This window comes from Thamnophis sirtalis, unplaced genomic scaffold (genome assembly GCF_051295495.1).
Source record: "Thamnophis sirtalis isolate CommonGarterSnake01/CBP01778 unplaced genomic scaffold, rThaSir2_p1.2 scaffold_12, whole genome shotgun sequence".
Classification (NCBI taxonomy): domain Eukaryota; kingdom Metazoa; phylum Chordata; class Lepidosauria; order Squamata; family Natricidae; genus Thamnophis; species Thamnophis sirtalis.
Genome location: NW_028261392.1, coordinates 62245230 through 62273175, shown reverse-complemented (window position 1 = coordinate 62273175; position 27946 = coordinate 62245230). Strand labels below are relative to the sequence as shown.

Genomic DNA, 27946 nt, shown 5'->3' with positions numbered 1-27946 from the left:
AACGTCATAAGCGTGCCGACAACACTGCGGCACTAAAACCGCGATGTCAAAAGCGCGCCGACAACAGTGCGCCGACAGAAGCACGATTTAATTTAAGGTAAGGTTTAGGGTTAGGTTTAGGGTTAGGTTTAGGGTTAGGTTTAGGGTTAGGGTTAGGGTTAGGGTTAGGGTTAGGGTTAGGGTTAGGTTTAGGGTTAGGTTTAGGGTTAGGTTTAGGGTTAGGTTTAGGGTTAGGTTTAGGGTTAGGTTTAGGGTTAGGGTTAGGTTTAGGGTTAGGTTTAGGGGTAGGTTTAGGGGTAGGTTTAGGGGTAGGTTTAGGGTTACGTTACAGTGCGCTTCTGTCGGTGCGCTTTTGTCGGCACGCTTTAGGGCTAATTTGTCGCTCATTCGTCGCGCGGTTTTGTCACCGCGCTTTAGTCACCGCGCTTTAGTCACCGCGGTTTAGTCAGGCGCGCTTTTGTTGTGCACACATTTGTGGTGGAACCAGAACTTGTACGTTCTCTTCCTGCAGTTGTTCTACTTTCCTTCTTTTTCTGTCACCTTCATTTTTCTGTATCTTTTGCATCCTTCACTAATTGCCTCCATTTTTCATAATTGAAATCAAACCAGTCAATTAGATTAATATTAATTAAATCCCCTGGCATATTTATTTGAATCAGGCTTTAATTATATATTCAGAATATACTTTTTTTTAGTGATTAACATTCTTGTTCCTTTTGGGCACTCTGGATGTCCCAATTACGTTTTTTTTGCACTCTCTCATCTCATTCCCATCCATCTACCCACGTCACCTGCAGATCTCCGGTTCATCATTATCACTCACTGGGGTATAAAATGAAACTATCTCCCATCTATGGATTACTATTTTCATATGTAACCTAAATGACACTAATTATTTTGTTCTGACATACATTTCTGGTCATTCTGTTCTTTATTGAACTAGTACCTTCAATCGGTTCACCGACAAATGCACGCTCGACAAAAGTGTGCCGACGAAACTGCGGTGAGAAAACCGCGAGGTAGAAATTGTGCCAATGAATGCACACAGAAGTGTGCCGACAACAGCGTGCCGACAAAAGCGTGCCTTCAACAAACAACAAATAACCCTAACCCTAACCCTAAACTTAACCCTAACCCTAACCCTAACCCTAACCCTAACCCTAACCCTAACCCTAACCCTAACCCTAACCCTAACCCTAACCCTAACCCTAACCCTAACCCTAACCCTAACCCTAACCCTAACCCTAACCCTAACCCTAACCCTAACCCTAACCCTAACCCTAACCCTAACCCTAACCCTAACCCTAAACTTAACCCTAACCCTAACCCTAAACTTAACCCTAACCCTAACCCTAACCCTAACCCTAACCCTAACCCTAACCCTAACCCTAACCCTAACCCTAACCCTAACCCTAACCCTAACCCTAACCCTAACCCTAACCCTAACCCTAACCCTAACCCTAACCCTAACCCTAACCCTAACCCTAACCCTAAACTTAACCCTGAACCTAACCCTTACCTTAACTTAAATTGCGCTTTTCTGGGTGCGGTTTTGTTGGTGCGTTGTTGTGGGCACGTTTTATGACATCGCGGTTTTCTCGCCCCGGTTTTGAAAGCGCACTTTTGTCGTGCGCACATTTGTCGGGTCACGCCTTCAATCCTCTACATGTATTCATCAACCTAGTTTCATAATATCAGAGCATCCTCAGTAATATTTTAATATCCTTCTTTTTCTATTTCACGATCCATTAATCTTGCTTGCTTGCTTCGTTTCCCTTTCCTTTTTGCTCTTCGCCATTTACCTCTCTATCATTTCATGTCACAATCCTCCAGTGGTGGGATTCAACTAATTTAACAACCGGTTCTCTGCCCTAATGACCAGCTGGGTAGGCGGGGCTCAGTGGTCATGTGACTGGGTGGGCGTGGCCAACGCAAGGTCACTCATGTCGATGGGCGCTTCGCCTTAGCTGTTGCAATGTAATAAGGGTTAATGCGAGAGGCAGTTTCTGTAAGCAGGTCAATAAAGATTAGGCTAGAAACAACACTAGAATGTTTCCTTCCTGCTTCCCTTACAGGTTTAGCCCTGTAAAGTGGGAAAAAACGAAAGGAGATTTCTTCCAACAACCGGTTCTCTGAACTGCTTAGAAAGTTACCAACCGTTTCTCCCGAATAGGTGCGAACTGGCTGAATCCCATCACTGCAATCCTCCATGTGGACTTGTAGATTCATCATTGCTTTGATCAAATGAGCCTATCCCATTATACTCGGACATAGTCACGCCTGAGTATGGCAACCTAAGCAACCTAGGAACCCAGACGGGTTAAAATTAAAGCAAGGCAGAAGGGATGGGATTTTGATGGAGGCAAAAAGAAAAAAGCCAGACATGCCACTGTTATCTATCTAATGCAGAGCACTCAGTTTCACCCACTGAATTCCTGGGAGGGGGTGGGAGGGTGAGCTAGGCTGGTTTGGTGCAAGCCAGTGATGGGATTCAGCCAGTTCGCACTTATTTGGGAGAACCGGTTGGTAACTTTCTAAGCAGTTCAGAGGACCGATTGTTGGAAGAAATCTCCTTTTGTTTTTTCCACTTTACAGGGCTAATCCTGTAAGGAAGGCAGGAAGGAAACATTCTGGTGTTTCTAGACCAGACTGGTTTTATCACAGAATGTTGGTATAGAAGCTAATAGAATCTGGCAGGCAGTACATCAGAGTGTTGATTTTACTCTCAATAGAGCTAGTCCTTGAGTGCAAGGACATTCTATTATCCCCCAATAAAAATGTTTGACCTGACTACAACAAATGTCTCATCAAGCTTGGATTGCCGTTAGTTTTGAGGGTTTTTCTTTCCTTTTAGCTCCTTTAACTTTTGCATGATTTTAATGTTCAGAGCCTCCTCTGAACCAAGTTACTATAAATTGCAGAAATAAATAATGTAGTGGTGGGATTCAGCCGGTTCGCACCTATTCAGGAGAACCGGTTGGTAACTTTCTAAGCAGTTCGGAGAACCAGTTTTTGGAAGAAATCTCCTTTTGTTTTCCCCCCACTTTACAGGGATAATCCTGTAAGGAAAGAAGGAAGGAAAGATTCTGGTGTTGTTTCTAGCCTAATCTTTATTGCCCTACTTACAGAAACTGCCTCTCCAGTTAACCCTTATTATCATTGTAACAACTAAGGCGAAGTGCCCATCGACCTGCGTGACATTGACTTGGCCACACCCACATGATCACATGACCGCTGAGCCCCGCCTACCCAACTGGTAATTAGGGCAGAGAACCGGTTGGTAAATTATTTGAATCTCACCACTGTGTATAACCAAGCAAAGTGTAGGTAGAGTGACTGTTGCCAACTGAAAAGTCTTGTAAAAGTGTTGGTCATTACCTTTAAAGCCCTACGTGGCTCAGGACCAGCGTATTTGCGAGACCGCCTACTGCCGCATACCTCCCAACGGCCGATAAGATCCCACAGGGTGGGCCTCCTTAGGGCGCCGTCAGCCGGACAGTGTCGGCTGGGGGGCCCTCGGAGGAGGGTCTTCTCTGTGGCTGCTCCGACCCTGTGGAATCAGCTACCCCCAGAGGTCCGGACCTCGCCCACCCTCATGGCCTTCAGAAAAGCTGTTAAAACCTGGCTGTTCCGGCAGGCCTGGGGCTGTTGACCTTATTATGTAGGGTCCAGCCCCAATCTGAATGTATGAGTGTTGGAGAATTTTAATCTTTATTTTTATTTTGTTTGTTATTTTTTTCTTTTCCTATTCTGTGTAAGCCGCCCGGAGTCCTCCGGGATTGGGCGGCTATAAATTCAATAAATTAAATTAAAACCTTGGGAAATTATTTTACTGCAAAGAGTCATCATCAAAATTCTTTCCAGTCTCTCTCTTTTTTTTTAAAGGAAGAGAAATAGGTGCACGGAATCTGGCAAGAGATCTGGACTGGTGACGGTATTCAGGTGAGAGGAAGCATGAGGAAATGTGAGATAACACCAAGTTGAAGTGGGGAGAAATTCACACATTTATCTTCAGTTTACCTTTTTACACAGAACGGCTCTGCATTTATCACATAGCTGCACCCAATGAGAAACCTTCATTGTGATTTAATAGATGCAATTTCACTTTCCTGGCATTGGTGCTGTTTTAAGTAAGCTCAGTGAGGTTATTCTTCTCTGCTTGGCTCCAGCCTAGAATCTCCATGGGTCTACCCTAAATCCACCAAGGACTTACGTTGAACACTGCAAGAAGATGCTTTATCCTAATGACTGGGATGACAATTGCATAGAATGCGGGAAGATAACTTCACTCTGAATCGGGCTTCAGGCTGCAAATGTTTGCCAGGCATCTACCGAACGAGCAAAGCCTTCGTTTAGCAGAGATCTGCCATCAGGTGGAGAAGAAAAGAGCAAGATGAAAGATGATGCTCCCAAAAGCTCTGATCAGGTGGACGATCACTTCTCAAAATCCCACCCAGGAAACATGTGAGCTGGCTCTGCAGTGCCGGATCTCAAGCCTGCTCCAGTTAGATTGCTTTGGGGTTTCTGTGGATGTGATATGCAGACGGGATGATCAGAGCCTTCAGCTGAGCTATTGCTCAGGGGGGAAATACTGGGAGGGGGGAAACTGGGAGGTGTGTCTGTCTCTCTCTCTCTCTGTGGCTTTTGCCCCTGCTTAAGAGATTGCTCTATTCTCTTCCCAGAGCCTGTCTGATCAGACGCTTGACAAAGATTTCCGTAGCAGGACAGGTCAAAGGCAGTGAGTATCTTTTCCTCCTCGTCTGTTTATTTGTCTGTCTGAGATGCTGATCCCTATTGAATTGTTTGCTCTCCCTATGTATCAGAGCCTTTGATAGCTTCTCCTGTCTTTTTCTCCCCCCCCCCTTTGCAGGAATGTTTGTTACATCATTTTATTCTTCATGCTTCTTTCTGTACGGAGTAATTCCGACTGAATTTAATATGGTGGGTGACTAAATGTTAAATAACTTGGTCTCGTTCAATGGGAAAATATCGGCAACTCTCAAATCTCCTTTTTCATTCCTCTGCCCTCAAAATCTGTACCTGAAATCCACTGGAAAGGTTTCGCACCTATTCTGCTTACTACAATGTGGAAAGCCAGTGCTTCTGTAGAGGAAAGGACAGGTCAGAGGGCTTGGAACTGCCTTGGCCATCGCCCAAGCAAAGTTGATAGTGCCCTCTTCCATTGTCCTTCTTGTTGTTTTATGAACGGTGAGAGAATGAGCTATATGGAGCAGAAAGAGATTTCATTCCGCTTATTCCCGCAGTACCTGAGAAATGAGGAAAAGATTAAAATCCTTCTAGAATCCGGGAGGAGCTAGAGAGAGAAATTTTTAAAAAATAGAGGAGGAAATCATACAAAATCTGGAGATTATTCACCTGAACCCCAGTGAATAGGGCATGGTTTAGCAGAGGAAAAGATGAATGGAAATTAATATGGATGGTAGGAAGCATCAGAAGAGTTTCCTTTCCACCTCCCCCACTCAGTGAAATGAGACCAAATGACACCTCAGCAAAAGTTTGAAATGTTTGCAAGCTGATACTGCAGAGAGAGGAGAGAGGTTGTCTCTCTCTCCCCAAATCCAAAACCAGCGTGACAGAGAAGGTCAAATTCTTGGTCAGGCATTGGAGCACAAATGGAGAGAAGGCAGAGGAGTCAAACCAGGTTTTTTTCCCCTCACCCACAGTGGAATCCAGGGAGCAGCACTAGATGCCCCCAAATGGTTACGGCGGGGAGCTGGGTTTGCCTTAATGAAGGCTTTCGAAGGGTCTTCCAAAATTGCAGGGATTGATTTCAGCTAAAGCCAAGCCAGGGAGTCGGGATGGGGATTTAAAGAAATCCATTTGCTGGCCAGTAAATACTCTGCCCCATTAGGTTAGATGGGATGAGCTTCTGAGTGTGCATGTATTTTAATTTAATCAGATTTTTAATGGATGTTGGAATTAACTACTGGGAACCCACTTTCGTTGTTTTTTTTTTGAATGCCTTGAAAACCCATCTTATTACTTCTCTTTTTTAAAAAAAACCTTTGTTTTCTCTCTTGGAGAACCAAGGGAGGCAGATTGTGGGATTGTTCTAGCAGAGAGAATGCTAAAATTACGGAGTAACTGCAGCAGAGGTGGGTTCCTACCAGTTCGCACCTATTCGGTAGAACCGGTTCGTCAAATCTACCGAACCGGTTAGAAGAGGTTCCACCAGTGGACCCGGAAAGCAGGCCACACCTACAGAAGAGGTGCCAAACTCTTTTGAAACCCACCACTGGTCCTTGGATATGATTATTCTACACTATCATGCTCCTATTTATAAAACTCAGTGCCTCTGTGAAAGGTAAGGATGACTACTGCGTTTGTGGTGCAATCAGAACATTGCGTGTGTTGAAGTTGTTTTAACGCAAACCAAAGATGCCTTTTAAAAAACAAGTTGACGTCCTATTCTTATGCATGCCAGTGCTGTGTGTGAGGTAATTTAAGGTGGTTCTGACAAGTGTCGTCGGCATCTTCATATCCGGTCACATGGGTGGCAAGCCACTCCCATCCGGTCACATGGGGCGGCAAGCCACTCCCACAAAGGAGGCCACACCCACAGAGTAGGTTCGAACAATTTTTCTAACCCACCACTGAACTGCAGACATTATAAATTGGATACAACTAACAAGACAATATATTGTTCCATTCAGAACAACTCACCAGTAATAATTCTGGGTCATTTTGAAGCTCTTCACATGTGCTCTACCAATAATCCTCAACAGGCTAACCCTCCAAGATAGGCCAGCAGTAGATGCCTGTAATGCTTTTACAGGAAACACACCTTGTCTAAAGTTGCTGGTGGATTTGAACCCAAGGTGAGACTTAAACCAGGGATTTCTTTTTATCTTAATTCGTCTCTGTATCTGCCTTCTTTACGACTGGCCCTCAGCTACAGATAAGGGACTGCAGTGCAAAGATACTATTTATTCACCTTTAAAAAATGTCTGCAATGCTCTTCCATTTTTTTAAAAAAAAGAATCTCTGTCTCTCATTCCTGTCTGCAACATTAGCTCAGTCCTTAATTTGGTTTTTTTTTAAAAAAAGAAAAGAAAACCAAACCAACCAAGACATTATTTCTGAGCACATACAAAGAAAGCACCAGGGTTCTGCTTTTGGGGACTGCATTTCCATTTTTTGGATAGATATGGTTCGATGTCAAGCATTATTCGACATTGTACAATATAAAAGGATCTGCTTAGACATCTGGTTGAAGATTCCATCCCACTTGACTGACCTTTAAGCTTTTAAGAAAGACCAGGTGGCCTCTTGTGTTAGAGGACCAGCTTTTCACTGGGCAGAATGAGATGACCATCTGAAGTGATAAATATTGCGTGACATGGTGGTGTTGGAACACAGAACTGGGTGTGTTTTGCAGTTTACCTTATGTTTTTTTTTTAATTTTTCCCAGACATAGTGGAGGAGGCTAATTTGAAAATTAATGCTTCAATTGCCAAACTGGTTGCGTTTTGTACATAGAACAGGAGGGAGGAACCATCTCCCTTGCCTCGGGCCACTAAATATCTTCAGAGGGGGACCTACTGGAGGAGAACTAAGGAGAGACACGGGACCAGTATGTCAGTATATAGCCCAGCATCTTCCAGACTGCATATGTGAAATTATTTAGCTATCCTTTCCATTGCAGAGCATGTGAGCAATTGCTATTCGTGCACCAGATCACCCAGGTTGAGCAAGGATGGGCTATCCTTCTCAATAGCATTGAGAAACCTGAAACGGACTCGATGGCACTAGAAAAAGTCCTGGAGGAGGAAATAAGCAGATGAGCCGAGGTGGCGCAGTGGTTAAATGCAGCACTGCAGGCTACTTCAGCTGACTGCAGTTCTGCAGTTCGGCGGTTCAAATCTCACCGGCTCAGGGTTGACTCAGCCTTCCATCCTTCCGAGGTGGATAAAATGAGGACCCGGATTGTTGTTGGGGGCAATATGCTGACTCTGTAAACCGCTTAGAGAGGGCTGAAAGCCCTAGGAAGTGGTATATAAGTCTAACTGCTATTGCTATTGCTATGTGGATAGGATTAAGCTTTTTCCCACCTGTCTGTTTAGCTCTGCAAATGACCCATTGAAGTGCCTCCTTCTCTGACAGGGAGGTAATTTTACTTCAGGATCAGCTCGAGACAATGTTCTTACAAACAATGAGGATACTTGCAGGAGAGAGAATAATGGAAGTCTGAGGCCTCTATCGGAAACATAGAGCACAGGGTTGGAAATCTGAATTTGCAAAGATAACACACAATCGCACCCTCTTCTATCAGCTACTACTGTGACTCTCATCGGTTTACTTCCAGGTTATTCTCTCAGCAATTGCATTTCCTTTACTTTACTCTTAGTGCCTTTTGACAAATGCCTTTGTCAACGTTCACACTCAATATATTGCCCTCTTGTCCCTACGCATGCTCAGTTTTACTCCTTGCTTGAAAAATCTGCACGTGAATGTTTGAGATAATTTAAGAGGTGGAAATACTTTAACATCACATTCATTCCCCCTCCTCCCATTCTTTAACAGCTCAGTTTCAGTGGCAGCTTTCCCCCCCCCCTCTTAGTTCTTTAGAAGAACTCCAGCCTCGATGTAAAGAAATGGTAGCTTGCCCTCCTTAAATCAGTCTGACCCTTAACTGAGGTTTCCTCTTCCATTCAATAGCTTTGCTCTCTTGTAACTTATCTTCCACCCTGTAGCTTAAGCTTATTGACAGAAGAATAGCAAAAATAGGATCTTCTGTGGGAGCAATCCTGTCAACAACTACAATGGAAATCTGTGCTTACTTCCAATGGAAAACTGTATTTACTGAGTTAAGAACTCTCAGCTTCCTTTGCAGTTGTTACTGTTTTTAAACCAATAATTGTCAGTATTCTGTATCTTAAATTTCAGCAACTGCTCAAAAGATTTGGGGTCTCCGCAAGATGACAAAAAAGATTGCCCAATTTTTTAAAAAAAATCCCAACACGCTTGCAAAAAATTGTTGTTACCTATTCATTAACTTTATCTCACAACGAATTCTTCTGGGCAGCATACAACAAATATATAAAAACAGCCATAATAAAAAATATTAAAAACAATTATTAAAATTTAAAATATATAAAAAAATAAAAATATACAAACCACAAAGCACAGGGAGAGAACCTTAAAGCCTCCAAGTACTGGGATAAGACATTCATGACGTCGCTTAATTCACCAGGGGAAGAGATATACAATTGGGTCTCATTGGCTGATGCCTCACTCCAATGCAGTGGATAAACCCACCCAGGGGTTTCGTGTGGATGTTAAATAGGAGGAGGAAGAACATTGAACTCTATGGCACCTCATATAATAGGGGCCAGAGGTGGGGCTTCTCCAGTGGTGGGTTTCAAAAATTGTTCGAACCTACTCTCTGGGTGTGGCCTCTTTTGTGGCCACATATCTATTTCTGTTGATATCAACATATTTGCTGATATTATACACATGGCTGTAATTTTTATGAACCTGCCACACATTTTAGCTAACCGTAGTTAGATTGTTAACTTATTTATTTTAAAGAAATATTTGATTCTGCTTTTTGCTTAATGTTTGGTTATAGTAGTTAAGGCACCAAGGAACATGAATTCTAGTTTCACCTTAGGCACGAAGCCAGCTGGCTGATTTTGAGCCAGTCGTTCAGTGGTGGGTTTCAAAAATTGTTCGAACCTACTCTGTGGGTGTGGCCTCTTTTGTGGGAGTGGCTTGCTGCCCATGTGACCAGATTGGAGTGGCTTGCTGCCCATGTGACCGGATATGAAGATGCCGATGACACTTGTCAGAACCACCTTAAATTACCTCACACACAGCACTGGCATGCATAAGAATAGGATGTCAACTTGTTTTTTAAAAGGCATCTTTGGTTTGCGTTAAAACAACTTCAACACACGCAATGTTCTGATTGCACCACAAACGCAGTAGTCACCTTTCACAGAGGCACTGAGTTTTATAAATAGGAGCATGATAGTGTAGAATAATCCTATCCAAGGACCAGTGGTGGGTTTCAAAAAAGTTTGGAACCTCTTCTGTAGGTGTGGCCTGCTTTCCGGGTCCACTGGTGGAACCTCTTCTAACCGGTTGGGTAGATTTGATGAACCGGTTCTATCAAATAGGTGCGAACTGGTAGGAACCCCCCCCTCTGCTTCAAACTAATACAAGCATTGGCATAATTGCACACCAAGGAGCAAATAACAGAATCAGAAAAACCATCCCGATCACATTATATTGTATTTACCAGCCAAAAGGATGGATAAGTTCTAATTCAGTTGTCATCACAGCACGATCTGTTCATTTAACAAAAAAAGCAGATGTGTCAATTAATTAATTATATACCTATCCAGCCTTTTCTTTAATAAGCTCATGGTTTCTGCTTAAAGAACTCTATGAGGTAGGCTAATCAGAGTGAGTGGATCGGGTTTTGAACCCGAGTTTTCTTAGTCCTAATTTGGCATAGTGATGACCCAAGCAGGGCATATCCTTTATGCAAAAAAGAAGTACATAATATCCTAGTCTTAAGAGGCCACCAAAGGGCAAGGTTAAACCACAGCTGGCAAGTGATAAAAACAAATGCTGTGTGACTCGTATGGAAAAGTACCTAGTAGGGATTTATTCAAATCCTTGGGTTTCCCTGAATTTGATGCCTTCAATATGACAGTTCTCCACCCACCACTTCTGTAGGTAAAATACTGGGGAAAGCTCAGAATCACTTATTGAAAGCACGCAGTACTGCAATGCTGGTTAAATTCCTTTGGGGTCAGAGCAAGGAACTGAAGGAGGCAATGATAATATGTAGAGAACCTAACTGTTGGAGATGTGGCTCTCTCGATGCTACATATTTTCATATATGGTGGACCTGCCAAAAGGTTAAGGCATTTTGGATAAAAATATGGCGGATTATGCAAAATATCTTTAAAAGAAGGATAAAGTTTACTCAGTTATTTTTACTAGGTATAAGTACTGACTTTACAGTGGTAGAGACTAACTTGGTTCTGCATCTAATAACGGCAGCAAGACTGTTGGTGGCGCAATGCTGGAAGAAGGAAGACTTGCCTACAATTCAAGAGTGGACATTGAAAGTTACAAACTTAGCCGAGATGGCTAAAATATCGGCATATCTTAAAGATCATTCAAATGAGAGATATAAACGAGACTGGAAAAAATGGATTGACTATATACAAAATAAATACAGGACCAAGAAATTCCAGTTAGCCTATGCTTAAGATCAGGAATGACTCAAATTGTTTAAAGTTAGCTTAGCAAGAAGAAGCTAAGATCAATGTAGAGATGTCATTAATTTCTTTATTTCTTTTTTCTCAATAGATTTTAGACTGTGTTTGTTAAAAATCCATACCGTGTTCTGGGAAGTTGGGGGGGAAGGAGGAGGGGGGTTGGGGGGGAGGGGGGAGGGAGGGGTATACATTAGGTTAGACAAGAATTTGGTGGTAAACTAGAACTATTTTGACACACACAAAAATTGTACTCCGATGTCTCACTGATTGAGGAATGATGAAATGTTTGTTTTAAAGGAAAATAAAACTTTTGAAAGATAATATGTAGAGAGCCGAGCAAAAATGAAGGAAGCCTCATCTTGGATGGGTTATACTATCCAAGATAGAGAAACAGGAGGAGGCCAAAACGTGTGAATTGGAAAGAGGTGAAAGAACAATTGGGATACAGAGAGAATATTCCCATGGATTTACTACTTCGTTTCAAAAACAAATGATAGCTGAGCTGGCCCTACTTGAGAAGTTCTGTGATATAATGAAATACCACATCACAGAGATATCCAAGCTTGTCTTTTTGATGTACTAATATTCCATTATATTTGCAGAAGCAATTTCCCCACCCGAGGTCTAAAATGTGCTTCTTCTGTTGTTTTCCCAGCCCATGAAAGCTTTACCCTTTTTCTATTCTCTCTGTGGATAGTCCAGACTTGAATGTAGATGGGGGAGCGGGATAGAAAAACATGATCTTTGGAAGTTGACCTTTGGCGCATGTTAAATTCCACAAATGTGGAACTTGTGTGGATGAGTGAAAATTGGGTAATTATGCTTGAGAAAGATGAAAATAGTCCAAATAGGTGTTTCTCTTAACTATTACAGTTGCGTCGACAGCATTTCTCCTATATTGTGTTCATAGTACGAATTCCCTTTGAAGGGTGGCCATTAATATATCTTCCAGAATTTAAAATCTCAGGGCGGAATGATTACTGTGGTTTTTGATTGTTTAAAACAATGTTCATCATCCAGTGATAAAATGTTCCACAAGTAGAATTCAGTAATATGGCAGGACAACAATTCAGTTATTAAATATTTGAATTAAGTCTTTAAAATTATTGTGAACAACAACAACAACAAAAACCTCCAGATTTGGTGTTCTTGTTGGAGCAGTGAGAATGTGATCTGAAACAGAGGAAGCTCTTGATGTCTCCCTGGTCATATAAGATTGCGTGGCACGACAAAACCGCGCTCGACTAAGCCGCGCCCGATTAAACCGCATCGCTGACGTCATCAACAGGGCGACAACAGCGAGCGCGGAGAAAGAAGGGCGCTTTAAATAGTGCTTTGAAAGCAAGCCGATTCAACTTAAGGTAAGGGTTAGGTTTAGGGTTAGGTTAAGGGTTAGGGTTAGGGTTAGGTTTAGGGTTAGGGTTAGGGTTAGGGTTAGGGTTAGGGTTAGGGTTAGGTTAAGGGTTAGGGTTAGGTTTAGGGTTAGGTTAAGGGTTAGGATTAGGTTTAGGGTTAGGTTAAGGGTTAGGTTTAGGGTTAGGTTTAGGATTAGGTTTAGGGGGGGTTAGGTTTAGGTTTAGGGGTTAATTTTAGGTTTAGGGTTTACAGCGTGCTTCTGTCTCCGCGCTGTTGTCGCCCTGTTGATGACGTCAGCTACACGGTTTCGTCGAGCGCGGTTTAGTCGAACGCGGTTTTGTGGTGGAACCATAAGATTGTGCCCTAATTTCCATGGAATTTTCTAGTGCCATTATCCACTGCAGGGAGGCTGGATCCATTCGATCAGGGGTAGTCAACCTTTTTATACCTACCGCCCACTTTTGTATCTCTGTTAGTAGTAAAATTTTCTAACCGCCCACCGGTTCCACGGTGATGGTGATTTATAAAGTAGGGAAGTAACTTTACTTTATCAAATTTATAAAGCAGAGTTACAGCAAATCCCTACCGCCCACCATGAAAGCTGGAACACCCACTAGTGGGCGGTAGGGACCAGGTTGACTACCACTGCATTAGATGGTCTGCCTCCAGTATCCGGTGGACCCAGATGACTTTCAGAAAGAGTTAGGGCTTTCCTTGTTGGTCTGCTGTGTGGTCTATCCAAGCCTTGGTTGCTACTTGGAGTAAGAGTGCAACTAAAGCATTGGATTGGATCACATCCACGCAACCTCTCCCCTCGTGAGGACCCTGTCACTCCCCATGATTCACAAAGGAGGAGACAAAATGAGAAATGTCTAGATCACCATTAGCACTTAATGAAATACGAACTCACCCAAACTTGGGTTAAAGCTATTATTAAGGCCTAAGATAAGACTGCAAAGCCTCATAACATCTCAATCCTTCCTGTGTGCATAGATTGCTGCCCTGTAGCCCTCTTTTGGGTGATAGAAGCCCTCTTGGGAAAAGGGGGCTTGGGGATTCTCTTTCAGGGGCATACAGTGGAATTTGCTCAGCATTTATTGGACAAGTTGCTTGGATTTGCTTATAGTTGGATGCCAACCAGTGGTGGGATTCAGCCAGTTCGCACCTATTCGGGAGAACCGGTTGGTAACTTTCTAAGCAGTTCGGAGAATCGGTTGTTGGAAGAAATCTCCTTTTGTTTTTCCCCACTTTGCAGGGCTAATCCTGTAAGGAAGGCAGGAAGGAAACATTCTGGTGTTGTTTCTAGCCTAATCTTTATTGACCTGCTTAAAGAAACTGCCTCTCCAGTTATATTTAGATTTAGATTAGATTACTTTATTTGTATGCCGCCCTTTTCCCTGAGGGGACTCAGGGCGGCTCACAATTCAAGGGGAAGGAAGGACAAACAAGTTACAAACATGAAGACAATACATCGTTATAAAGCGCAACAGTCATACTATTCGGGTGGGGTTGAAGTCTTTAGCCCCAGGCCTGTCGGGACAGCCAGGTTTTAAGGGCTACGCAGAAGGTCTGGAGGGTGGTGAGGGTATGAATCTCCACGGGGAGTTCGTTCCAAAGGGTCGGAGCAGCCACCGAGAAGGCTCTCCTCCGGGTAGTTGCCAGTCGACATTGACCGGCTGATGGGATTCGGAGGAGTTAACCCTTATTACCATTGTAACAACTAAGGCGAAGTGCCCATCGACTTGAGGGACATTGATTTGGCCACGCCCACATGATCACATGACCACTGAGCTCTGCCTACCCAGCTGGTCATTAGGGCAGAGAACTGGTTGGTAAATTATTTGAAACCCACCACTGGTTTGAAGGATACTTTTTGCCAGCAAGAGAAGAACAGACTTGTCATCCATCTACGCAGACAATGCAGAGAGCTGAATTCTTAAAAGCTGATACCTGAGTAGACTAAAGCTGCACTTTTCATGGATGAAAATGGATTTTAACTGATGCCGTTTGGAGTTAAACGTTCACTTGTTCCAGCTTTATGAAGCCATTTTGATGATATGAAATCGATGCCATAGCTTTCCCCCTCCAATTTTTTAAATCATCTGATACATTTTTCAGTATTACAAAAAGATTGATCACCTGACATATGTATTTAAAAGTAAATTAATTGTTGAGTGGATACTATTGGGTGGAAGGCCAGCTAAATCATTTTCAAAATGCATAACAAAACCCTAGCGATAAGCTTTCATGGTGGAGAAAAAAATGGTTATCATTTTGAAATCCTTAAACCAAAGAATGTGACTGTTCTGTACATTTATTTGGCTGCTAGCTACTAAAATCTGATTTGATGAAACACAGGTACAAGTCCAGGAAAGAATGCTAAAGCTCTTTCTATTGTTTTGACAGAACTAAATGCTATGGAGCAGGCTGTATGGCTCCAGCCAGATAATTAGTTTATTCAGCAACATTTAGATTTGCTCTAAAATTACATTAAAATATTCAATAAATAGAAACTAGCCAAGAATGCTTATAACAGAAGGGAGATGTGGGCACAGTGAAATTATCTCAGAGACAGCGCCAAAGCTTTCTGCAGAAGCTTCCCATATGGCATGGAGAAATGTCATTTTATATTTAACTGTGCAGTGATACAAAGCTCTGGGAGGCTGTTTCAGAATGAAATTAACAGAAAAAGATCCTTTGAGGCTAGGAGAGAGTCAAGAGAAGGAGATGAACTTCTGTAGAGATCTGGCATCTTTCGGAGCCGATACAGTTTGAGGCTATAGTTTCCAAGGTCTCTTGAGAGGATCATTGAAAGGGGGGTGGGAGGTTTGGAGGGTTGGGGGGGAGGGAGATGAGTTTACTAAGTTGGAGGAGGGGTGTTGGACTTTAAGGTATTATGATTGTACATGTACACTGCTATTTTTTCTTTTTTTATGTATATTGAAATGGAATTATAAATACCATAAACACAAAAGGGAGTTTGCTCAGAAGCTGAAATACACCAAGTGAATGAGAGGAAGAGTGGGAAGCAGAGGAGAGAAGAAAGAGAGGAAGAGAGGAACAGGAGAGAGGGTCAGGGGGGAAGATGAGGTGTACAAGGAGGAGTGGTAAGGGGAGAGAGGAGAAGGAGAAAGGAAGGGGAAGTAGAGTAGAAAATGATGGAGGGAAGACAGGATGTAGAAGAGTGGGAAGCAGAGGAGAGAAGAAAGAGAGGAAGAGAGGGACAGGAGAGAGGGTGAGGGGGGAAGATGAGGTGTATAAGGAGGAGTGGTAAGGGGAGAGAGGAGAAGGAGAAAGGAAGGGCAAGTAGAGTAGAAAATGATGGAGGGAAGACAGGATGTAGAAGAGTGGGAAGCAGAGGAGAGAAGAAAGAGAGGAAGAGAGGGACAGGAGAGAGGGTGAGGGGGGAAGATGAGGTGTATAAGGAGGAGTGGTAAGGGGAGAGAGGAGAAGGAGAAAGGAAGGGCAAGTAGAGTAGAAAATGATGGAGGGAAGACAGGATGTAGAAGAGTGGGAAGCAGAGGAGAGAAGAAAGACAGGAAGAGAGGGACAGGAGAGAGGGTGAGGGGGGGGAAGATGAGGTGAACAAGGAGGAGTGGTAAGGGGAGAGAGGAGAAGGAGAAAGGAAGGGGAAGTAGAGTAGAAAATGATGGAGAGAGGAAAGGATGTAGAAAGGGGGAGCAGAGAGGGGGAAGAAAATGTCGTATAAAGTATAAATATGGTGGATGGAGAGCAGAAGAGCCAATAATTGGTTTTTTTCTTTCTTTCTTTGGTAGTTGATGGTAAGATGAATTGATGTAATTACTTAATAATACAACATGATATTGACTATGTAATAGTACACATTTAGGCTACTTCAGCTGACTGTTAGCTGCAGTTCGGCTGTTCAAATCTCACCGGCTCAAGGTTGACTCAGCCTTCCATCCTTCCGAGGTGGGTAAAATGAGGACCCGGATTGTTGTTGGGGGTGATATGCTGACTCTGTAAACTGCTTAGAGAGGGCTGAAAGCCCTATGAAGCGGTATAGAAGTCTAACTGCTATTGCTATTGCTATTTTGGAGCTCCATCTGCTTCAAGGGTGATCTTCCAGATGTAAAAACAAAAAAAACAAGCCATGTGAAAGTTTTTAAGACAATTAAATAATTTAAAAGAACATTGATAAAAAATTTAATTGGTTGTGACTTAAAATAGAGATGCGAAGTAGGTCTTTGTGTTTTCTCCTGAGCTGTAGCTTATTCTTTCTAGCGTTTCTCTGCAAGCCTTGGGGAGAGCGGAGGGACATACATTCGATCTCAAACTATTAGGGCCTTCTTTTTTAAGTCATGATTTTTTAATCATTTATTACATAAATCTCCTGGCTCCCATAAACCAGCTGCTTTGGGTCCATTGCTTCCACTCCATGGATTTCGCAGTCCTCATAACGCCTCATATTTGAAAAGTTATCTCAAATATAACTTTTATTTTAGACTTTATAGAAGCCAGGTAAAACACTGCCTCTATCGTCTTGGTCTTTGAAAATGAAAGTTTGAACCCCCATGCTATATTAGAATTAGAATTAGAATTAGTTTATTTGTATGCCGCCCTTCTCCCTGAGGGGACTCAGGGCGGCTCACAATTCAGGAGGGAGGGGATGACAAACAAGTTATAGACATAAGACAATACATTATTAAAAAGAAAGCACAACAGCCATACCATTCGGGCGGGGTTAGGGTCTTTAGCCCCAGGCCTGCTGGGACAGCCAGATTTTAAGGGCGGTGCGGAAGGTCTGAAGGGTGGTGAGGGTACGAATCTCCACGGGGAGTTCGTTCCAGAGGGTCGGAGCAGCCACCGAGAAGGCTCTCCTCCGGGTAGTTGCCAGCCGACATTGGCTGGCTGATGGAATTCGGAGGAGGCCTAATCTATGCGATCTTATCGGTCTAGTGGAAGTAATTGGCAGTAGGCGGTCTCTCAAGTACCCAGATCCAATACCATGATATAGTAGGGTCTTCCTTGTCAATAGAATTTCTGTAGCACAGGGCTAATAAAAGCCGTACGGCTTTTTGAACAGTCAGAATAGGCAGCAACTGATTTCCCCCGAATCCAGTATTTTTAATGCTTTGCGCGCTTTACAATGTACAGTACAAGTCACATTTCCCTTTCCTCTCATTCAATGCTTTTTTTTTTAAAGAAAAACCCTATTGGAAGTAATAGTACTGAGGTCCTGTTTCCTGCAGGCAACAGTACAGAGAAGTGTATGAACACACCAGTGGTGGGTTTCAAAAATTGTTGGAACCTACTCTGTGGGTGTGGCCTCCTTTGTGGGAGTGGCTTGCCACCCATGTGACCGGATGGGAGTGGCTTGCTGCCCATGTGACCGGATGGGAGTGGCTTGTCGCCCATGTGACCGGATATGAAATTATGAATTAGTATTTAGGTCGGTCCAAGTAGCTATTCAGAAATTAGTGGTTAGAAGCAATCGTAAAGCAAGATATGGAATTAAAACCAGAAATATTTTGTTGGCTATTTGAAAGGGAGTATAGTATATATTTAATTTTACACATGTTAGCAGCTGCTGGAATTGTGTTTGCACAACAGTGGAAAAACAGAGACATGTAAATGAATAAATATTACAATGTGCAGGAATAAATAAATTGACAATTAAAATCAAGAAGGCTTTGAATACTTTTTCACGTGGGATTGGTTTTAGCAATTGCCAACTAACGGAAACAGAAATTAGAAATCCAAAAGTATGAAAGAAAACACCAATTATGTAAGGAAAGGTCCCTAAAATGTATAAGGAAATATTACTAGATCATTATTAATGCGTAGTTAACTGCGGAACATTACACACCCACCAGTGGTGGGTTTCAAAATTTTTTTGGAACCTCTTCTGTAGGTACGGCCTGCTTTCTGGGTCCACTGGTGGAACCTCTTCTAACCGGTTCGGTAGATTTGACGAACCGGTTCTACCGAATAGGTGCAAACTGGTAGGAACCCACCTCTGGAACTCACTGTACAATGCAGACATACACATGTAGAACGATTATTTGCAAGTAGACCTGACTTCCCCTATTCTTCAAGTTATTTCTTAGAAAAATGCAATTGTAGCTTGGAGGTTTTTTTTTGTGTTTTTAGGCCAAGAAATTTGAGAGATAACCAGAGGCAGACCATCTGTAACAGATGATGCGTAGCCTCATGTATTTGATTGTCAAATTCTATTTTCCAATATTCTTACTTTAAAAAGTGTGACTGTCATTCAGCTGATATTTATCTTGCTATGGTTCAGGTCTATTTCATCTGCTCTGAGAACAGATGAATGAAGAACAACCTTTCGCTGTTTTCTACTAGTCAATCCAAGTATTAAAGGAGTCAGAAGCGTTTTTACAATAAGTAGGAACGTCTGCTCTCACCAGCACATAGAAATTCCCATAACTGCCTTCATTGTAGTTAGTTCCTCAGTAGCTTATCTCTTAACCCAATGCAGATTTTGCAGTGCCCCCAGGAGTGGGTTCCTGTCAGTTCTAACCTCTTCTATAGAAGAGGTTCCACAAATCTACCGTGCTGTTTAGAACCAGTTCCAAGTCCCTCCCCCCCGCCCGTCTACACATCATCAAGATGAAGAGCGAGGGGAGGAATTCTGGGAGTTGAAGTCCACAAGTCTTAAAGCTGTCAACTTTGAACACCCCTGGGGTTTTTGTTTCTAAAGGGTTAGGGGTGCAAGGGTCTTGTAACCTGACAGCTTTAAGACTTGTGTGCTTCAAATGCTAGAGTTCCTGAGCCAACATGACTGGAGGAGGAATTCTGGGAGTTGAAGTCCACAAGTCTTAAAGCTGTCAAGTTTGAATACCCCTGGGGTATTTTTTTCTAAAGGGTTAGGGGTGCAAGGGCCTTTTAACTTGACAGCTTTAAGACTTGCATGCTTCAAATGCCAGAATTTCTGAGCCAACATTTGGTTGGTTGCTAAGCAAGAGCAAGGGTTTCAAATAATTTACCAACCAGTTCTCTGCCCTAATGACCAGCTGGTGGGATTGTTAAGCAAGAGCGTTGTTAAGTGAGTTTCACCATATTTTACAAGTTGGCCACGCCCACCCAGTCACATGGTAAGCAAGCCACTCCCACCCAGTCACATGACCAGCAAGCCACTCTCACAAAGCAGACCACACTACAAAAGAGGTTCTAAAAATTTTTGAAACACACCACTGAGTGCCCCTAATGAGCAATGGGTCAACAGTTACTGGTAAAGAGACTGAGCTTGTCAGCTGGGAAGCGGATACCCTGGTTCGAGACCTGAGACTTGCATAATGGGTCAAGTTCCCGTTACTTGCCCAACTCCTGCCACCCTAGCAGTTCGAAAGTGTGCAAATGCAAGTAGATAAATAGGTACCACTTCAGTGGGAAAGTAACAGCATTCCATGTGCCTCGGCATATAGTCATGCTGGCTTCATGATCATGGAAATGTCTTCAGACAATGCTGGCTCTCTTAGCTAAGAAATAGAAATGGGCAGGAGAAATCTTTACCTTTAATGAGTGATATATCAGTTTTGCAAATAGAATGAGACAGATCAAAGCTATATAACGTAGCCTGTTTACTGAATCTAAGTAGCTCTGTTTGGTGCCCGAGTTGGCTTTCTATATATTCCATATATTCTCAGAAGGAAAGAAGGCACCAAATATATCTTTCTACTTATAAGGCTATCTTCCTGAGATTGTTTTTAAGACCTGTTTTAGCCCATCCCTGCAGCATTATATCTCAGCGAAATTGATTGGCAGTGAAATAAATTAGAAAAGACAAAAGAAAACCCTTTTTCTCAGTGACAAATGTATGGAATTTGTTGCCAGGAGACGAGAAGGGGTGCCTTTCGAAAGTGTTAGGTTAACAAAGCTAGTAGTTAAGTGGAATTTCTGGTTAGTTGGTTTATTCATTAAAGGCAAGTTTCAACTCTCCATTACTCTGGAGATTTAAAGCAGTTATAAAAATACAGAATAAAAAGATTAAATAGATAAACAGGTTTTTTTTTTTAATTATAGAAATAGTATAAAAAACGATAACCTGGATCAAGCATTAGGGATGAGGTCTTAGGGTTTAAAGTAAAAAAAAAACCCACTGTAAACATGATTGTAAAACATATCAGGTTTGCAGCTTAAGGTGTCATACAACTGACGTGAGCCGAGGTGGCGCAGTGGTTAGGGTGCAGTACTGCAGGCCACTTCAGCTGACTGTTATCTGCAGTTCAGGCGGTTCTAATCTCACCGGCTCAAGGTTGACTCAGCCTTCCAACCTTCCGAGGTGGGTGAAATGAGGACCCAGACTGTTGGGGGCGATATGCTGACTCTGTAAACCGCTTACAGAGGGCTGAAAGCCCTATGAAGCGGTATATAAGTCTAACTGCGATTGCTATTGCTATTGACGTCCCTCAAGTTCTTAAGTTTCCGTGAGGTTTAAGTTGGTGAAGATGCTCTTTTGGGATTGCTTACAGATTCTATCACTTTCAAAGTAAGTGAACAGTGCAGAATGACTTTCTTGTTCTTCTTGTGAGGTTTAGGAAGCATCTAGCCAGCCAATATTTAACAGAGAATACAGAGAATAATGGACCCAGTGCAGTGGTGGGTTTCAAAAATTGTTCGAACCTACTCTGTGGGTGTGGCCTCCTTTGTGGGAGTGGCTTGCCACCCATGTGACCGGATGGGAGTGGCTTGCCGCCCATGTGACCGGATATGAAGATGCCGACGATACTTGTCAGAACCACCTTAAATTACCTCACACACAGCACTGGCATGCATAAGGATATGATGTAAACTTGTTTTTTAAAAGGCATCTTTGGTTTGCGGTAAAACAACTTCAACACACGCAATGTTCTGATTGCCCCACAAACGCAGTAGTCATCCTTACCTTTCACAGAGGCACTGAGTTTTATAAATAGGAGCATGATAGTGTAGAATAATCATATCCAAGGACCAGTGGTGGGTTTCAAAAAAGTTTGGAACCTCTTCTGTAGGTGTGGCCTGCTTTCCGGGTCCACTGGTGGAACCTCTTCTAACTGGTTCGGTAGATTTGACGAACCGGTTCTACCGAATAGGTGCGAACCGGTAGGAACCCACCTCTGACCCAGTGACTGAGATCCTTCTTGTGTTCTTATGCATTAGTGTTAATTGTTATCCCCTTTCCTTCTCTCCCATTTGCTCCCCTATCGTGTATGACCGACTGCAGAAACAGAGGGATGAGGACTCGCCTGGGCTGTCTGTCTCACAAGTCAGACTCATGCAGTGACTTCACAGCTATCCTCCCGGACAAACCAACCCGGGGTTTAAAGTAAGTAGGGGGCCTTTGTTTTCAGTGAGGGATCCCTTTCTCCTTTCCTTTCTTCTTTTCTTGGCCAAGGATCTACCGACTGACCATTTTCAGGAGACACAGTTTTAAGTTTAAGTTTTATTTTATTTATATGCCGCCCTATTCCCAAAAAGGGACTCAGGGCGGCGAACAACTTAAACGGGAAAGGGAAACATACAAGTACAAAATAGACATTTAAAATGACCAACAACCACACCTGTCGAGAGGGGAAGGGAGCTCATCGACCCCAGGCCTGTCGACACAGCCAGGTTTTAACAGCTTTTCGGAAAGCAGGGAGAGAGGTGAGGGTCCGAATCTCCATGGGGAGTTCGTTCCAAAGGGCCGGAGCTGCAACAGAGAAGGCCCTCCCCCGGGTCGTAGCCAGATGGCATTGGCTAGTGCAGTGTTTTTCAACCTTGGCAACTTGAAGATGTCTGGACTTCAACTCCCAGAATTCCCCAGCCAGCATTCGCTGGCTGGGGAATTCTGGGAGTTGAAGTCCAGACATCTTCAAGTTGCCAAGGTTGAAAAACACTGGGCTAGTGGATGGAACCCGGAGGAGGCCGACCCTCTGCGATCTAATGGGTCTTTGGGAGGTAATTGGCAGCAGGCGGTCTCTCAAGTACCCAGGTCCAATACCATGAAGGGCTTTATAAGTGATAACTAGCACCTTGAAGCATATCTAGAGACCGATTGGAAGCCAGTGCAGCTCGCGGAGGATAGGTGTAATGTGGGGTGTATCGAGGTACACCCACAATCGCTCGTGCGGCCGCATTCTGGACCAGTTGAAGTCTCCGAATGCTCTTCAAGGGCTGCCCCATGTAGAGCGCATTGCAGGAGGAGTCTTTAAAAAATTTCACGAGAGAGGATAAAAATAAATAAATAAAAAATAAATAAAAATAATATTTACAGATTTTCTTTCACCGTAGCAAGTATGGCTTTCTGTACACCATTTTCGACAATTGGCAAGGTGAAGGAATTTACCAAGTTGGGGAGAAATGCAATAACTGGCAAGAGAGACTACAATTAAGTACTTGCACCAATTAGGAGTATCTAGGTTGTTATTGGTATACTGCAGTGGTGGGATTCAGCCGGTTTGCACCTATTCGGGAGAACCGGTTGGTAACTTTCTAAGCAGTTCGGAGAACCGATTGTTGGAAGAAATCTCCTTTTGTTTTTTCCCCACTTTACTGGGCTAATCCTGTAAGGAAGGCAGGAAGGAAACATTCTGGTGTTGTTTCTAGCCTCAAATTTATTGCCCTGTTTACAGAAACTGCCTCTCCACTTAACCCTTATTACATTGTAACAGTTAAGGCGAAGCGCCCATCGACCTGAGTGACGTTGACTTGGCCACGCCCACATGATCACATGACCACTGAGCCCCACCTACCCAGCTGGTCATTAGGGCAGAGAACTGGTTGTTAGATTATTTGAATTCCACCACTGGTATACTGATGTCGTAATGCATGTGTCATCATTGCCCCAACTCCACACACATACACTGATATCCACAGGAGGTTCTGATAAACGATTTACTAGGAAATACAGCTTTGTGTGTTTATCTTCTGCCCATTCCTGATACAGCAGAATAAGCTATTAACTGATCTGTAATATTAGCCGAATTATTTCAGATACATAATATGGACACATCAGATTTATAGAATTGTAATAAATTATTTTGGGCAATTTTTGTAGCTCTTGACTCTCCCTTTCCCCCCCACATAGAAGATTGTCCACAGAAGAAGCTACTCGATGGGGAGATTCTTTTGATGTTCTCCTGACTCATAAATGTAAGTAGAAAAGCATATCCACTGCACTGAATTATTTTGCCTTCGTGCTCAAAAATGTGCCTAGAGTTTATTAATAAAAAAATTATTGAGTAATTATGCATACAGCAGCAGAGCGATTCAGTTATCTGAAAATCTGTGGTGGATTAGATACCATGGGGATTTTCTTTACATGGGTGAGTTTTAAATTGATTGTGACAAGTCCAGGAGGAAATAAATGTGACTCCCGCCCCCCCCCCAACTTCAGTTGCTATTATTCTCAAGTGACAAAAAGTATTTCAGATTTTTTTTTTAAAAAGCAGAGGTGGCCAATTTCATTTCAACTGTTTCTGGATTCCTGATCCTATCAGCCATAGTGATTGTTTCTCCCAGTTTACAGCCATTACAGCTATAACACAGAGATAGAAATTCCAAATCAGGAATGAAAAGATAAAAGATAGGGAAACCATCTTCATATTTTACGTGTTATGTGCATTTCCTTAGCCCTAGTTTTTACATGAATGAGACAGGGAAAGGAAGCAGATTGCAGCTTATAGAATTCTTTCCAAAGTCTTAATTATGGCAAGTACTAGTGGTTACATATTTGGGAAGGAGAAGAAGGAAGAATGCAGATCAAAATTGGAAGTTGGGGGCAATTCTGACTACCTCTCTCATACCATCCCTACCTCTCTCATTGGGAGATTTTTGTTTTAAACGAATTTCTTCTCTTTGCAACTCTCAACCTTCCATTTTCAAACTTGATCTTCCTCACGTTTAGTCCTGTTCTCTTAGAGGAGAGTTATCTTACTGATGGATGGGCAGCAGTGGTGGGTTTCAATTTTTTTCCGAACGTACTCTGTGGGTGTGGCCTCCTTTGTGGGAGTGGCTTGCCGGCCATGTGACCTGGTGGGAGTGGCTTGCTGGCCATGTGTTTTCTTTCTTTCTTTTTTTCTTTCTCTCTCTTTCTTTGTCTCTCTCTCTCTCTCTCTCTTTCCTTCCTTTTTGTCTCTCTGTCCCTTTTTCCTTTTTTCTTTCATCTCTCTCTCACTTTTTCTTTCTTTTTTTCTTTTTTCTTTATTTATTTCTTCCTTTTTCTTTTTCTCTTTCTCTCTCTGTGTGAGTGTGTGTGTGTGAGTGGTGGATTTCAAAAATTTTTGGAACCTCTTCTGTAGGTGTGGCCTGCTTTCCGGGTCCACTGGTGGAACCTCTTCTAACTGGTTTGGTAGATTTGACAAACCAGTTCTACCGAATAGGTGCGAACTGGGAGGAACCCACCTCTGATGGGCAGGTGGACAATTGAACAGGCAGTAACTTGAGTCCCTTTAGAGAATGTATTTCCAACTTTTTGTGGATCTTCTGGTTGGCTACTGTGGAATTTTCCTGTGTGGAGAGAAAGACTGATTCACACAAGATGGTCTTCCTTTTTTCGCCACACCCAAATCAGCTTCATCTCTCTTTGGAGCTGAGCTGATTGTGGCCAAGTTGTTTTGGAAGAGGAACCATTTTGAAACCAGGACTAACAGAGCTCCAGTCTCACCTTCCCTGTGGCAGCTCACTCTTTATTTCAGTATTTCTGAATCAGCAAAATGAAGAGATAATATATTGATTTCCAGCTGTATTTAAAGGATGCAAGAGTGAATTCTAGCTCCAACCTACCTATGCTATCTGTTCTGTCCCCCCTTCTCCGCTCGTTAACAGACGACAGGCAGAGAAACGTAAAAGGGAAGAACTTTATCAGTCCTCGGTTCAGACTGGCTGCGAGCCCAAAAATAAACATAAATCAAGTCTCTGACCAGAAGATAACAGAATACAAAACAAAACTCTTACAAAACAATCCACTTCTCCAAGTGTCTCCTTGAATCAGGGTTACAGAAAGCAAATCACTTCTCCAAGTGTCTCTCACAAACAAACCATGACCGATGAATGCTGAACGAATGAATGAATGTTGACTCCTGCAACCAGGGCGTTGCACCATCCATCCTTTTATCACCAGAAGACGCCACTAACGAGCCCCAGCTGCATTGTTAATCTTGCATCCCGACTCAACTCACAGCAAACTTCTGCTGAGTCACAACAGCTATCTATACTGACCAAAATCCCACTATACTTCAAATCTTTCTTTGAGATGTCACTCCCTTATTGGTCAGACATAATAAATAAAACCTCTTAGGAGTTTTTAAATCAACCCTTCTCTCTCCTGAATATAGTTGTCAAGCTTTGGGAAACTTTATAGCATAATGGCATGGCATGAAACAATTTTTGCTGAAAATAACATTGGAGACTTAAAAGAGACAGGTGCTATTTTTTCAACAGTAACCCTCTAATAATCGAAACTGTCCTAATTATTGGCTAGAGAGGAAAGTCCCCTCACATCCTGAGTCTTGTTCCCTCTTTATATTCCCATCTTAACAAGGAGCTTTGGGATTTTTTCTAATAAGTTAATTAAAATGAGTGGAAATTGGGCATTCAGATCTCTAAGGTAGGCTGCAGATTTCCTCCCCGCGGCATTGTTTAGTATGAAAAGCTACTTATTTCAGATGGCACACAATATAATTTATGTTCAGCAAGAAAAACCTACAATCTGGCATTTCCATATAATTTTATTTGAATCTGTGAAGCCATGTAATCAACTTGCTTTGTGTCATTTATAACCAATCTATTATCCCAGTGGTAGTCGTGAAAATACTATTTTGGTACGCTGACATATCTATTTCTGTTGATATCAACATATTTGCTGATATTATAGACATGGCTCCAATTTTTATGAACCTGCCACACATTTTAGCTAACCGTAGTTAGATTGTTAACTTATTTCTTTTAAAAAAATATTTGATTCTGCTTTTTGCTTAGTGTTTGGTTATAGTAGTATAAGGAATTCATGTTCAAGGAACATGAATTCTAGTTTCACCTTAAGGAACAAAGCCAGCTGGCTGATTTTGAGCCAGTCGTTCAGTGGTGGGTTTCAAAAATTGTTCGAACCTACTCTGTGGGTGTGGCCTCCTTTGCGGGAGTGGCTTGCCACCCATGTGACCGGATGGGAGTGGCTTGCCGCCCATGTGACCGGATATGAAGATGCCGACGACACTTGTCAGAACCACCTTAAATTACCTCACACACAGCACTGGCATGCATAAGAATAGGATGTAAACTTGTTTTTTAAAAGGCATCTTTGGTTTGCGTTAAAACAACTTCAACAACTTCAACGCAATGTTCTGATTGCACCACAAACGCAGTAGTCATCCTTACCTTTCACAGAGGCACTGAGTTTTATAAATAGGAGCATGATAGTGTAGAATAATCATATCCAAGGACCAGTGGTGGGTTTCAAAAATTTTGGAACCTCTTCTGTAGGTGTGGCCTGCTTTCTGGGTCCACTGGTGGAACCTCTTCTAACCGGTTCAGTAGATTTGACGAACCGGTTCTACCGAACTGGTGCGAACTGGGAGGAACCCACCTCTGATGGGCAGGTGGACAATTGAACAGGCAGTAACTTGAGTCCCTTTAGAGAATGTATTTACAACTTTTTGTGGATCTTCTGGTTGGCTACTGTGGAATTTTCCTTTGTGGAGAGAAAGACTGGTTCTACCGAAGAGGTGCGAACTGGTAGGAACCCACCTCTGCAATCGTTTCTCTCAGAGCTAGGAAGCAGGCGTCTTCCAAAAACCTTGCCAAGAAAACCACAGAGACTCGTCTAAGTAGTCATCATATACAGTACATATTAAGATTGTTTTCAATAAGCATAAAGTAATCATAAAAATAAAGTAAACAGCCAATTAGTAACTTGAAGGATATATATATATATATATATATATATATATATATATATATATATGATAGATAGATAGATAGATAGATAGATAGATAGATAGATAGATAGATAGATAGATAGATAGATAGATAGATAGATAGATAGATAGATAGATTAGTAGAATCTATATAAGCAGTTAGCTTCCTCCCATAATTGGGGCTTACCAGGGGTTGTAAAAATCTAATAGATACCTTTCACCCTGGCTTCACTGATAATGGATAAGAGCCTGTGGCCTAATGGCTAAGAAGTCTGCCTAGTATGTAATAGAGCACAGGTTCGATTCCCAGTAAGGGTGTGGCTAGCTGATGAGAGCTAAATAGCTTGAAATAGATCTATACTAGTCTCCCTTTATTTATTTATCAGCACAAATAAACACACACACACACACACACACACACACACACACACACACATACATACATACACTAATCAGCTGCTTGCGTTATATTTA

At 42.5% G+C, this 27946-nt stretch overlaps 1 protein-coding gene across 2 annotated transcripts in view; it reads left to right on the top strand.

Annotated features, from left to right (window-relative positions):
* Positions 1-4534: 4534 nt before the first annotated feature.
* Positions 4535-27946, top strand: part of RGS8 (regulator of G protein signaling 8) — a 43075-nt gene continuing 19663 nt past the window's right edge. Inside the window, exons 1-3 of one of the 2 annotated variants that reach the window (XM_087726942.1) lie at positions 4535-4738; positions 21802-21903; positions 23647-23711. In XM_087726942.1, the coding sequence (XP_087583068.1) occupies positions 21812-21903; positions 23647-23711 (157 nt within the window). In that variant the 5' untranslated portion in view covers positions 4535-4738; positions 21802-21811. Of the gene's footprint in view, positions 4739-21779; positions 21904-23646; positions 23712-27946 lie in introns of those variants that run through there. The other variant, XM_087726940.1, reaches the window with a different exon arrangement.